Source organism: Aquarana catesbeiana, linkage group LG07 (assembly GCF_042186555.1).
Source record: "Aquarana catesbeiana isolate 2022-GZ linkage group LG07, ASM4218655v1, whole genome shotgun sequence".
NCBI classification, from domain to species: Eukaryota; Metazoa; Chordata; class Amphibia; order Anura; family Ranidae; genus Aquarana; species Aquarana catesbeiana.
In genome coordinates this window covers 4,541,314-4,555,424 of record NC_133330.1, presented here as the reverse complement: position 1 = coordinate 4,555,424, position 14,111 = coordinate 4,541,314, and the positions used below count along the sequence as shown (strand labels likewise).

The following is a 14,111-nucleotide window of genomic DNA, read 5'->3' as shown; positions in this document are numbered from 1 at the left end:
AAGCGTTTACACACACAAATCCCCATGCTAAAGCACACGATCGCAAGTGGCCGGCAGCGTTCGTGCCCACCAGTGCAGCGGGTGAGCGCCCTCTGGCGGCTTCCAAAGGGAAAGTCGTACCCATATGGGATTTCGCCCAGGAGAGCCATTGTGCCGCAGTATATGTGCGTGAGCTGGTCGGGAAATGGGTAATGTTGTTCCAGGTCAATGGGAGAATTACAGACTGGAAAATGCTTAAAGTAGAACAATAAGCAAAACATATTTTTTCACTTTGGATAGCTTAAGGGAGGGTTATATCCCCTGAGAGGTTTTTTTTGCGCCATTTTTGTCGCATTGCAGAGTTGGAGCTGTGGTTGTAGGGGGAATGCGGACAGGGGGATTATCGGAATCTGGAAGCCCCTTTTAATAAGATCCTAGGCTCCCAGATCCCAGCCTCCCCTATGTGAATAAGTATGGGGTAGATAGTACCCCTACACATTCACCAAAAAAGTGTCAAAAAGCAATAAAAACACAGAGACAGTTTTTGACAATTCCTTTATTAAAAAATAAAAAAAACAGTGTCCTCTGATGTAAATCCATCATCAATCAGGCCACCCGCTGCATCGGTGACTCATTGGTTGTTAAGAACACTGCTGCCGGCTTCCCGGCCCCGCTCCTTAACAACCAGCTTTTACATATAATCCTGTATAATAATAATAATAATTTACAGGTCCAACAATCAAAAAAACCTTAAAAGAGAACCCCCTCCTCACACACACACACACATACACATACTGTACATATATGCACTTACATGAACATAAACATATGTATTCAGAACACACATGGCGTATTTTTCACTTCCCCCCCCCAAAAAAATGGGGGGAAATGTCTCTGCGTCTTATGGAGCCAATACTGACCAGGCCTCCCTGCCACCGCTGCCATGTTACAATACCAGGGCAGTGGGGGCGTGGCCAACTCCCGTGAGTGCCGGGTTATCTCCTGTTGGGCCTGTCACTCACAGAGGACAGAACACAGAGCAGCATTTTATTGGCACAGATCAGGCTGCATTTTATTGGCACAGATCAGGCTGCATTTTATTGGCACAGGTCAGGCTGAATTTTATTGACACAGGTCAGGCTGAATTTTATTGGCACAGGTCAGGCTGAATTTTATTGGCACAGGTCAGGCTGCATTTTATTGGCACAGGTCAGGCTGAATTTTATTGGCACAGATCAGGCTGCATTTTATTGGCACAGATCAGGCTGCATTTTATTGGCACAGGTCAGGCTGCATTTTATTGGCACAGGTCAGGCTGCATTTCATGGCACAGGTCAGGCTGCATTTTATTGGCACAGGTCAGGCTGCCTTCTATTGGCACAGGTCAGGCTGAATTTTATTGGCACAGGTCAGGCTGCATTTTATTGGCACAGGTCAGGCTGCATTTCATGGCACAGGTCAGGCTGCATTTTATTGGCACAGATGAGGATACATTTTATTGGCACAGGTCAGGCTGCATTTGATTGGCACAGATCAGACTGCATTTAATTTCCAATGGTCAGGCTGCATTTCATGGGCACTGGTAAATATTTTGGTACACCATTTAGTTCAGAATTTTCTTGTTTTCCTTCTCTAAAACCTAGGTGCGTCTTATGGAGTGAAAAATACGGCACATACAGTACATAAACCCAAATTACACATTCTTGCACATGCCAGAGATAAAAGTGTATTTTCCGGGACGTTATTTTACTTTAATAGGCTATAATAGTTTTCAAGGTTTTGCCTATTTGTAATTTTGTAATATTACCTAGAAATATTTGTTTTTACTAATCCAACACAGTCTAATTTTTTGTGGTGGCCCTGATATTCACTAACCACTTCAGCCCGGGAAGATTTTACCCCCTTCCTGACCAGAGCACTTTACAATTTGGCACTGCGTCGCTTTAACTGACAATTGCGCGGTCATGGAATGCTGTAGCCAAACAAAATTTGTGTCCTTTTTTTCCCACAAATAGAGCTTTCTGTTGGTGGTATTTGATCACCTCTGCGGTTTTTATTTTTTGCGCTATAAACAAAGAAAGAGCAACAATTTTGAAAAAAAAAAACAATATTTTTTACTTTTTGCTTTAATAAATATCCCCAAATTAAAAAAACAAAAAACAATTTTCTTCATCAGTTTAGGCCAATATATACTCTTCTACATATTTTTGGTAAAAAAATAGCAATAAGCGTATATTGATTGGTTTGCACAAAAGTTATAGTGTCTACAAAGTATGGTAAAGATTTCTGGCATTTTTATTGCATTGTTTTTATTATTTTTTTTTTACTAGTAACGGCGGTGATCTGTGATTTTTAGTGGTATTGCGGCGGACAGATCAGTCACTTTTGACACATTTTTGGGACCATTGACATTTATACAGCGATCAGTGCTATAAAAATGCACTGATCAGTATATAAATGTCACTGGTAGGAAAGGGGTTAACACTAGGGGGCAAACAAGGGGTAAAATGTGTGTTCCCTCAGCATGTTCTAACTGTATGGGTATGTGACTTACTAGGTGAGGAGACATATCGCTGTTCCTACTTAATAGGAACAAACAACATGTCTCCTTTGCCCTGGCAGCACAGGGATTTGTGTGTTTACACTCACAAATACCCGTGCTGGCATTCGTGCACGCAATCGCGAGCAGCCAGAGGCGATCATGCCCGCCCGTGCAGCGGGCACATGCCCTCTGGCGGCTTCTAAAGGGAAAGCTGTACCCATACAGGATTTCGCCCGGGAGGGCCATTTTTCCGCAGTATATCTGTGTGAGCCGGTCAGGAATCAGCTAATGTAGTCCCAGGTCAATGGTAGAATTACAGACTGGAAAATGCTTGAAGTAGAACAATAGGCAAAACATATTTTTTTCATTTTGGATAGAGTAAGGGAGGATTATATCTCCTGAGAGTTTTTTTTTTTTTGCGCCATTTTTTGTCGCATTGCAGAGTTTCCTATTACTTTCTGTACCATAGTCGCGGAAGTGAGAGGAAATCCCTGCAAATTAAGAGAATTCATTGGGGGTCCCCCCAGGTCAGCAGAACTAGTCTCCCATTGGAGGATTTGCCCTCTATTACTTTTCTGGTGACAATCAAAAAGTTGGTATTTTCTTTTCATTTCAATGATAATGGTAAACAATAGAAATAGAGAGGGTGAATCTCCTTAATGGGGACACAGGCAGCAATAAAAACTGACAAACTTTCTGATTCCTCTCCACTGTGTCCAAAAAAAAAAAAGTTTTGACTTTAGTTATAATTTAATATCTACAGTAAAATATATGCACTGGTTTATTGACCATATGGTTCTGTTATACACTGTGTATATGAGAAAATATTTGTGAAAATATTTGGCACACTGTTAATTATGTAAAAAAATATAGTTATGTGAAATATTTTATGCATTAATCAAACTAAAACTGCATTTTTTTCAACTTATTGTACATTTGTCAGCTTTTTAACAAACTGAATTCCAGTTAAAAGCCTGATGTGTTTTCCAAAGCATGTAAAAAACATTTTAGTAAATAAATTAGTCAGAGAGTTATTGTGAGGTTAACCAACTCATACTGTTGAATGTGGCGTGGGCAACAAGGTTACCATTGGTCAAGTTCAACTACAAGCAAATTACATTTTTACAATTTATTAAATCCATTACTAAAACCTTTAGTCAACTAAAAATTTCTTAGAAATATAAAAGTGTCAAATTTCCCAATTTTAGTTTCAGTAGCAAATCAGAATTAATTTTAATTGAGAAAAACACCTCATGAGTGCCTCAATAAGATCCTTGTTCCTCAGGCTGTAGATCAGAGGATTCAACAATGGGTTAATGAGGGCAGATGTGACGATGAACAGTTTGTTTACACTGAACATATCACTAGTGGGAACCAAGTGAATAAAAATTAAAGATCCATAAAAGATGAAGACCACGGTGATATGCGATGTGCAGGTGGAGAATGCTTTCCCCTTTCCTGTATTGTAACGTATTCTGATGATGGTCCTGAAAATATAGACATAAGGAAGAAAGGTCATAAGAACGACTCCTAATCCAAGAGTGCCACCTTGTAAGAATATGACCACCATGTTTATGAAGGAGTCAGTACATGAAATTTGAAATAAGTGTGGAAGGTCGCAGAAGAAGTTGTGGATGGACGTTGGTCCACAGAAGGACAACCTGAGCAAAAATAAAGTATGAACCAAAGCAGAAGTACATCCTGCACCCCAGACCAGAGAGGCCATACGAGCACAGGCTCTCCAAGACATAATTAGTTTGTAATGTAAAGGATGGCAGATGGCAATGTAGCGGTCGTAGGACATAGCCGAGAGCAAGAAAAGTTCTGAGCAAACAAAGGAGAGGTAGAAAAAGACTTGGGCTATACAGGCAGGAATGGATATTGATCGGCCCTTTGTGACCAAATCAAAAAGCATCCTTGGTGCCGTCACTGATGAATAGGACATGTCCAGAAATGCCAAGTTGGCAAGAAAAAAATACATTGGGCTGTGCAGATGGTAGTCAGTGAGGACCAAGAAAAAAATAAGAAGGTTTGTGATAAGAGTCATCAGATAGATCAGAAGGAAGAGCACAAAAAGTCCATTCATGGTCCGTGGATGGTCTGAGAGACCCACAAGAATAAAAGAGGAAATCTCTGTCAGATTCCTCATATTATTCCTTTGTTTGTCTGTTTAAATTTATCACTATAGAACATTAACATAATTATTAGTCTAACACAGTCACCATTCTAATTATTAAATATAGAACATGTACGGTGTACCTTCACATTACACTCAGGTTTGTATGTAGGCTTTTACACCAGATAATAATGTATTCTTATATAAAGTGATGGCAGTCCTGTAGGACAATCTCCTGTGTTGTAAGAAGAAAATGAAAATCTAATTAAAGATCTCTACAGATTAAATGTATAATGCCTTTGTGAATTGAGAGGCTTAGGTTAAATATAATTTTGCACAATTATTAAAGTTAGAACTGTGAATAAAATCCACCAAAATTGGTTTAATCTTTTTGTCAACTATTTAATATATTGGCTAGTGGACGGAATGATCTAAGATACTTTAAAAAGTACAATTTTTTTCTTTTAGCTTCCATCATATTGTACATTGAAGTCGTATCTTCTAAGGGTTGCCAGTCAAACATTTAATTGGCTTGCCCAGTGTATAGCCAATAGGGGAAGTTACAACACTCAGGTCTGGTTGGGTGAAAATTATCCAGTGTCACCACGGTTTGGAAGGGGTGACTACAAGCCAAAAAGCAGAAACAAAAAGGCACAGGTAGCTGTCATCCTAAAAACTTTAGCCTTCATTCATAGTTGAGTAAAAATTGGCCAGTGGTTGCACCAAATGGAGACATGTACCAAAGTCAGCAATCTCCCTAAAATACTCATTTTTTTTAAGTACTGCAGCCCTCAGATTTTGGTGGGTATAAATGTATCAGTAGCACCATAGTTTGCTGGCAGCAAAAACAAGCCACAATGCAGAAGCAGAATTCACTGTGTCTTTCTAATAAACTGAAATTTCGGCCCTTTTCAATTTCCACCAAATCTTACTCCAAATCTGGTGAGATTAGCAGTCAGAGGCAAAAGTGCCTTAGATCAGTGGTCTCCAAACTGCGGCCCTGGAACCAGAAGTGGCCCTTTTCTTGTCTCTATCCGGCCCTTGGAGCACTATTCCATGACACTAATGATGGGACACCATTCCTCCCATTGACACCAGTGGTGGAGCACTATTCCTCCCACAGATACCAATGATGGGGCACTGTTCCTTCCACTGATACCAACAATAGGGCACTTTTCCCTCCACTGATACCAACAATAGGGCACTATTCCTCCCACTGATACCAACAATAGGGCACTATTCCTCCCACTGATTCCAACAATAGGGCACTATTACTTCCACTAATACCAACAATGGGGCACTATTACTTCTACTAATACCAACAACGGGGCACTATTACTTCCACTGATACCAACAATGGGGCACTATTCCTTCGACTGATATCAACAACAGGTCACTATTCCTTCCACTGATACCAACAATGGGGCACTATTACATCCACTGACGCTGGGGTATTTCCTACTCCCACTTTCCACAGTCCGGCCCCCTAAACTCTGAAGGCCCTGTGTTTAGAATGTTTGGAGACCCCTTCCTTAGATGATCTCACGCCACAGATATACAGTTATAAGACTCAAATTTGAAGGGGATTTTGGAATGGAGATTAGATAAACAGAAGGCCTTAATGGTCTGGCTATGGAGCACCTTCATACATAGTTACACCCCTGAACTCAAAGTTTGCAAAATGCAAAAGAGGCTATTATATTTTATCATATGTTCACTCAGAATTGACCTTTAAATAAAAAGATGAATTTCTAACATTTCTTGTAAAACAAATTACTAGAATAAAAAATAATTAAAAAAAAACCTTTAACTCTCAAAGTAAACCCTACTGTATTTAACCTTCAGGTTACTTTAACCTGGATTTTATGAAGGTGTCTTTAATATCTGTTAGTCATCAGGCAATAGAAAGCAAATTTGAAAATTGAAAATTAAGCAAGGGGTAAATGAGGACATACAAGACCGAAAACAGTTTTTTTTTTTTTTTACTTAACGTACTGTTGGAGGTGGACACAAAGCAATTCAGTGAATTTTATTGTTCAGAAAAAGAAATTTACATTAGTAGCTTCCTTGCTTCACTCATGATGACACGTGAATCAAGAGTAGGCAAAGAACTGGTGGGTATATACAGGCTGAGGACGAAAGACCTTCCATGGCTGTGTCTGCAAATATTAAACCAAGCAGCCAATGATTGTGTATCCCAAACTGTGTTTGAAGACCAGGAACTTGGAACATTCAACAAGAGACCTGGGACACATTCCCGGATGCCAGGGTTTGGCAACCCAGTCTGATCGACCCACAAAAATAAGAAGAACAATCTTTGTGAGATTTTTTTTCAAGTTAATGACAATTTATTCTCTATGTACAGTAAATGTATTGCCAGTTAAAAGGAAAAGAATCTATGCTCACAAATTTGTGGAAATTCGCACAGCTACTAAAAATTTCAGATAGAACATCTTCACAATCCAAGAGGACAGCCTGTTCTGTGATAAGTGGGGATGAGTTGCCGATTCAGTCCAAACTGAATTTTGATTGTCTGAGGATTTGGCGAACTGCCAAGCTAAATGGATGTTCAGTTGGGCCAAACCCCAAACTGCATTGGGAAGTAAAACATTTAGCAGTAGGAAGCTGTCTTTTTAGCGGTGGCTGTAATATCGCTGCTAAAGAAGACAGCTTCCTGATCAGGCTGGTTGTCTGTTCAGGCTAGAGCCAGCACTTTCCAGTGCTGTAGCAACCAGTGTCTCATTCCTGCTTGGACAAAGGGTGAAGATTTGTGGAAAAAGTAGTGGGTTCTCCCCAAAAAAAATCATACCAGACCAAAAGTTCTGGTATGAATGTTAATGTGGAACCCCATGCTAAAAAAACAAAAACAAAACATGGAATCCCCTTAAAATCCATACCAGACCTTTATCAAGATCTTGAGGCACACCTCTGAACCATGTCAGCCCTCCCTGGCAATTCACCTGGTTTTTTAAAACAAGAGGCCCTTTCCCACAACCATGTTCGGGTGGTCATGGGATCTGAGAGGAGGGAGCTTATTAAAATATGAAAACCCCTTTAAAAATAAAAAGGGGCTCCCCTAAAATTAATACCAGACTCAAAGAGTCTCAGAGATGCTGCTCAAATAAAGGCATTTGATTTTGAGTGCGGCTGTCCAGAATCTTCCCTTCATCCAAAGACTCAAAGGGTCTGATATAGAACTTGGGTGGGATACAGTGGAATACAGTGAATCCATTTATTGGAGGGAAAAGCACACAGGTGACCTCAGCATACTGCTGCTCTTTCAATTTTAAATCACTGGTTTGGTAGTGGGGATATGACTAAGGAAGCAAAATAACAACTATTTTCACCCCTACTTTCCCTTCCCAAGGATGAGTACCAGAGCCGTGATTTTGTGTGATGGGGGGGAGTTGGTCCTGGCTTGCAGAAACAAGAGTAACAAATATTAGCATTACAAAGATTTTTATTTATCATGGAAAAAAATAGTAGCAAACACAACTTATAATAGTGAACTGTTTAAACAATTACGATGAAACATTTATCAAAATATGGCAACAGTGGATATCTTATTCACAACCAGTTAGTTTTGATATTGTGTTATTTTCCATTTGGCGACATTCCTTTTCCCTTCTCGGAATTCCCAAAAAAATTGTATCCTTCCCCCAAATCCACCCTTTTTCTTTCCATTATTTCCTTTTTCCTTTTTCTTTCCCTCTCTTTGTTCTTCTCTCCCCCTCCCTCCCACCTTTCACTCATCCCTATCCTTGTACCCTCTTCTTTTACACTTATTTGTCCACTAAACCATCCACCTTCTTGTCTTAATTATTTACTCTCTTCTACTCTCTTCTACAGGTCCAATATTAGGCTCACCTTCAGGCCTGTGGTGAAAAGGACATAAAATTTGCTCCTATCCCTTTATACTTTTGTATAGTTATTTTTATTCTGTGACATTTGAAAACATTCCTTTTTTTACCTTACTTTTACCTCACCTTGGCTGTGGGTTATCTATGACACCATGCATACTGTATATTATAGACATAAAGAAAGGAGCGCCACACCAAAACCAGATTAAAGAGTCCAAGAGAATTTTCCTGGACTCTGAACTCTCCTATTAGCCCCATATCCAATCACTTTTCAAGGCTTGCCGCTTCAACCTCCGCAACATCTCCAAAATACGTCCCTTCCTAACCAATGAAACCACAAAGCTCCTGATTCCCTCCCTGGTCATCTCTCGACTACTGCGGCTCCTTTCTCATTGGCTTACCTTTACATAGGATATCCCCCTTCAGTCCATTATGAGTGCAGTTTCCATACTCATCCACCTTGCCAACTGCTCTGTGTCTACTACTCGTCTCTGTCAATTCCACCACTGGCTTCCGCTCACCCAACAAATGAAATTCAAAATACTAACACTAACTTACAAAGCCTTCCACAACTCTGCCCCCAGCTACATGACTAACCTGGTCTCAAAATACCAACTAAATCGTCCTCTCTGTTCCTCCCAAGAACTCCTGCTCTTTAGCTCCCTCGTCACCTCCTCCCATACTCACCTCCAGGACTTCTTATGACCCTCTCTTATCCTTTGGAATTCCCTAACCCAATCTGTCTGACTATCTCCAACTCTATCTACTTTTAGGCGATCCCTGAAAACTTTTCTCTTCAGAGAAGCCTATCCTGCCTCCACCTAAAAACTGTTCTTTTATTTTCTCCATCAGTGCATCCCCCACAGCCATTACCTTTTGTATCACTTGACCACCCCTCTTAGATTGTAAGCTCTAATGAGCAGGGCCCTCAGATTTCTCCTGTATTGAATTGTAACTGTACTGTCTGCCCTCATGTTGTAAAGCGCTGCACAAACTGTTGGTGCCATATAAATCCTGTATAATAAAAATAAAATAATAATAGACTTGTACTCTGTCATTTGGTTTTGGTCTGGTGCCTCTTTTCTGTATTTCTATGGTTTAAGCTCCTTTTAGGTGCCCATTGTTTGAAGCCTTGCTGTGTGGGAGCCACCTCATCAGAGTTATTGAGCTTGTTTGAAGTATTCCTTCATCCGACTACACATGCAAGTCTAGATACTTCCAGCTTTATAATTAATATAATAATTATGGATAAATACACACACATACATGCCTATACAGTGTATACACATACAGTAAATGCACATGCAAACCTGCGTTATTTTTAATCTAGAAATATGTAATTTTATTAAACCAACATGGTCTAATTTTTTTTTTAACATGATGACCCTGATATTAACCTGATGCGGACCTCCCCATGCACATTTACTGTGGCAGGGCATCTGCTCTGTACAGGTACGTGATTCTGCACGTCTGGGGCACGCATGCACGCGTGATTGGACACAATTGGAAGCCAATCAGTGGGTCCGGCGGATGCGATGTCCGCTGATCGTTCTAAGCACAGGCAGAATGGCAATCTGCCTATGTAAACAAGGCAGATCACCGTTCTGTGACAAGGGAAGGCCACCAAAAGAAACCTCTATTTGTGAGAAAAAAAGGACATCAATTTTATTTGAGTACAGCGTCGCATGACTGTGCAATTGTCAGTTAAAATAATGCAGTGCCGTATCACAAAAAACAGCCTGGTCATGAAGGTGGGTAGACCTCCTACAGCTGAAGTGGTAACGTGGTCCCATGATAAAATCTTGGATGTGTATGGAGGAGCTCCTGGTACAACAGATCATCTCATTGAAAGAACTTTTTTAAACATGTAATGGTCAAGAGCATCAGATACAGTGCTTAAGCAGTCCTTTAGGTGAGATGAACTTTTGTACCAGGCGCTCCTCTGTACACATCAAAGAATTTACTATTCTATGTTAGACTTTTTGGTGAAGAAATAAAAAAAAATGTTTTCTTAATTTCTATATGGTAAAAAAAGGCCCATGATATAAGACTAAAATAAGGTGACAGTTATATCAGTTCTTTCCAATTTCTAGTGACTTGTCAGTCCTTGAACCTTACAAACAAACTATTTGTAGAGCTGAGTCCTTAAAACCAGGGATATTACAATCTCTGTTTGTTAAATAAATGGATTAAAGGGGACATTGCACCCATAATAAAAAAAAATAAAAAAAGTTTTCAAAAGCAACCACTTGAATGACACCAAGGTGAATTACACATCTCTGAACAAAATCTATTGAAAAAGCCTTAAGAGTTGTTTATTCAGCTGAACACTGTCTAGAGAGTCAGCAAGACTGTCCAAAGTCCATTTCGGGCAACTAAAATAATTATATGAACTCATTTTACTCAGAAGTATTTTAAAAGTATATGACGTTCAAAATATATATTATATTCCATCTCATAGATACAGTCATGATTTCACTACCTGCTGGTGCAATAGTCATTCTGTTATAAAATAGAAATATATTTTTTTGATTTAGAACACATTAGAAGTAAGAATAGCGTTAACTTTACCAATTATTGTTGTTAAATATATATATATACACACATTCTAACCATGTATATAGAAATATATATCCTTATAGCATGTGTTTGCCTAGAGGCAAAAGTAATCATGGTATATACAGGGGTAAAACATATATTCACATTCAATAATTTTGTGTAATATTAATATGTAAAAATGTTACCCCCCTATTGTACTGGTTACCAGATCTCCTAAATATTACAGATAATATTAGCTACATTATACATTCGGGCACAACTTATGAAGATATGAACATTTCTATAAGATACCACTTATAAAATATTTCAGGTTAAATGTTTCTGCTCTATAATGACACTTAGTGGTTAAAAGAGACAGTGACTACTCAAATAATGGGATTACCAGGAAGGTAAACTAATATCTACCTCAACCAATGGAAACAAAGTCCCACCTTCTTGGATAAGTTTACGAAAATGTTTATAGTTCATTGTTCAAAGTGGTATTTAAGACCACCGACCATTACCCAAGTGACAGACACACACACTTGATCCATCAACTCATACACCCACTCACACTCATGAAGATTCACTGACACTCATACTTCATCATCACGCTTTATACTCTAAAACTTTAAGGACGAGAGACGCAGCTCCTCCTTAAGCAGACACCATTTTGGAAACAGCAGCCGTCTTAGGAAAATCTGGTAACTACCATTTTAAACCAGCAGCCATTTTGGGAAGGGTAATTAATTGTATTGATTCTTCCTTATATGCATTTGTTTTATTTGGAAATATTGATTGTTGATTTTTATTATTCAGGTAGATAACTATTTCCCTTGAGGCGATAACCAATTCGTAGATTTTTCTGTAACTTCATTTTTACACTACAAATTTTGTAATTTTTCTTTCCGATGATGTTATGTAGCGGACTTCGATTATTTCACGCTGTTTATCACTTACTTACCTGCAGTATAGTAGCAGAATTTGTGAAATACAGACATTCTGTCCAATTATATATATATATATATATATATATATATATACATATACATACATACACACACCTTTGACTCTACGGGGAAGTTTTACCATTTTGTGTCATTTAAAAAGTACAGCATTACCAGGGTGTTTTGATTGATTTTCATTATTTTATGTAAGATTTTTTCTCTGTCAACCTATACATATTACTATTTTCTATGAATACATGTCTGGTGAATAAATATCCTATTTTTAGTCTGTGTTCATATTGATCGATCCTGTATCCTAAAAATATTACTGTTTAAAAATTACTCATTCATAACTATCGTGCGAGAAATTATTCTCAAAAGCACAACATCTAGGACCAGAGCAGGGTCCACCAATGCTATACTCAGTGCTGTATTTAGGCCTAGGCCGACAAGGCCCAGGCCTAGGGCGGCACTTTGCGGGGGGGCGGCAACCCCCCCACGAAAAAAAAGCACCTGCATCCTCCTCCCGACTTGCGCATGCAGGGCCGCCATCCGTGGAGTAAATCTAAATGAGATCGCTATGGGAGTGGGGGGGGGGCGTACTGCACCCGGGTGACACCAGGAAGCAGTTGTAGTGGGTGCAGCCACCGCCCCCCCCATCGGCAAAGCGGTGATCACACATCACAGGCAGCGGCGCTGTGACAGGGAGAGGAGAGCTGTGTACACAGCGGCTGTGTATTTCCCCCGCTCCCCCCCCTCCTTTCTCCTGTCAGCTGAAGTTGAACAGGAGAGGAGAGCGGCTCGTTCCCCTAAGCGCCGCCCGCCTCTCTGCCCGCTCTTGTCATAGCAGAGAGCCAATCCAAAACACGGGAATGGGCATTATGGGAAACATAGTCCCAGAAGATTGACGGCCCCAGTATGTCCACAGACATACTACAGGCTACAGTCCCCCAACATACATGCGCTGGGGGGGGGACCTGACCTGGAACCCAGCAAACAGCAGAGTGCTACAGGGGAAGAAAAAGAGAGGACTGTGCTGGGGGAGACCAGATAAAGCCACACTGTACCCGCACCACCAGATAAAGCCACGCTGTACCCGCACCACCAGAGAGGGAACCACGCTGTACCCGCACCACCAGAGAGGGAGCCACGCTGTACCCGCACCACCAGAGAGGGCCCACGCTGTACCCACACCACCAGAGAGGAAGCCACGCTGTACCCACACCACCAGAGAGGAAGCCACGCTGTACCCACACCACCAGATAGAGCCACGCTGTACCCGCACCACCAGAGAGGGAGCCACACTGTACCCGCACCACCAGATAGAGCCACGCTGTACCCGCACCACCAGAGAGGGAGCCACGCTGTACCCACACCACCAGAGAGGGAGCCACGCTGTACCCACACCACCACAGAGGGAGCCACGCTGTACCTGCACCACCAGAGAGGGAGCAACGCTGTACCCGCACCACCAGAGAGGGAGCAACGCTGTACCCGCACCACCAGAGAGGGAGCCACGCTGTACCCGCACCACCAGAGAGGGAGCAACGCTGTACCCGCACCACCAGAGAGGGAGCAACGCTGTACCCGCACCACCAGAGAGGGAGCAACGCTGTACCCGCACCACCAGAGAGGGAGCAACGCTGTACCCGCACCACCAGAGAGGGAGCAACGCTGTACCTGCACCACCAGAGAGGGAGCCACACTTTACCCGCACCACCAGAGAGGGAGCCACGCTTTACCCGCACCACCAGAGAGGGAGCCACGCTTTACCCGCACCACCAGAGAGGGAGCCACGCTTTACCCGCACCACCAGAGAGCCACAGGATCACTGTTGCGGTTTCGCTGGGTCTGGTAAGAGGGCCTGTTGGCCATTATCCATTACTGTTCTTACGGACTGAGCCGTGCCTAACCTGCTATTCTCTAGGCCTTATTGACCACCACAACAACCCTCTCTGTCCTCCTCCCCCGACGTCCCTCTGTCTTCCTCAGATGAAGATGACAGGGCGGGTCTTAAAAAGGAAGGGGTGTGGCCTTGACAGGAAGGGGTGGTTCATATTTAAATTAGGGGGTGCCCAAGTTTAGTCAGGCCTAGGGCAGCACAAAACCTAAATACACCACTGGCTATA

At 41.4% G+C, this 14,111-nt stretch overlaps 1 protein-coding gene across 1 annotated transcript; it reads right to left on the bottom strand.

Annotated features, from left to right (window-relative positions):
• Window positions 1-3,731: 3,731 nt before the first annotated feature.
• On the bottom strand, window positions 3,732-4,670 carry LOC141102455 (olfactory receptor 1J2-like). Its single transcript, XM_073591403.1, has one exon. The coding sequence runs from the start codon at window positions 4,668-4,670 to the stop codon at window positions 3,732-3,734; it is 939 nt and encodes a 312-aa protein (XP_073447504.1).
• Between the last annotated feature and the right edge of the window lie 9,441 nt (window positions 4,671-14,111).

Coding starts and splice junctions, on each gene's coding strand:
- LOC141102455 (XM_073591403.1), bottom strand. CDS start 4,670: ATGAGGAATCTGACAGAGATTTCCTCTTTTATTCTTGTGGGTCTCTCA.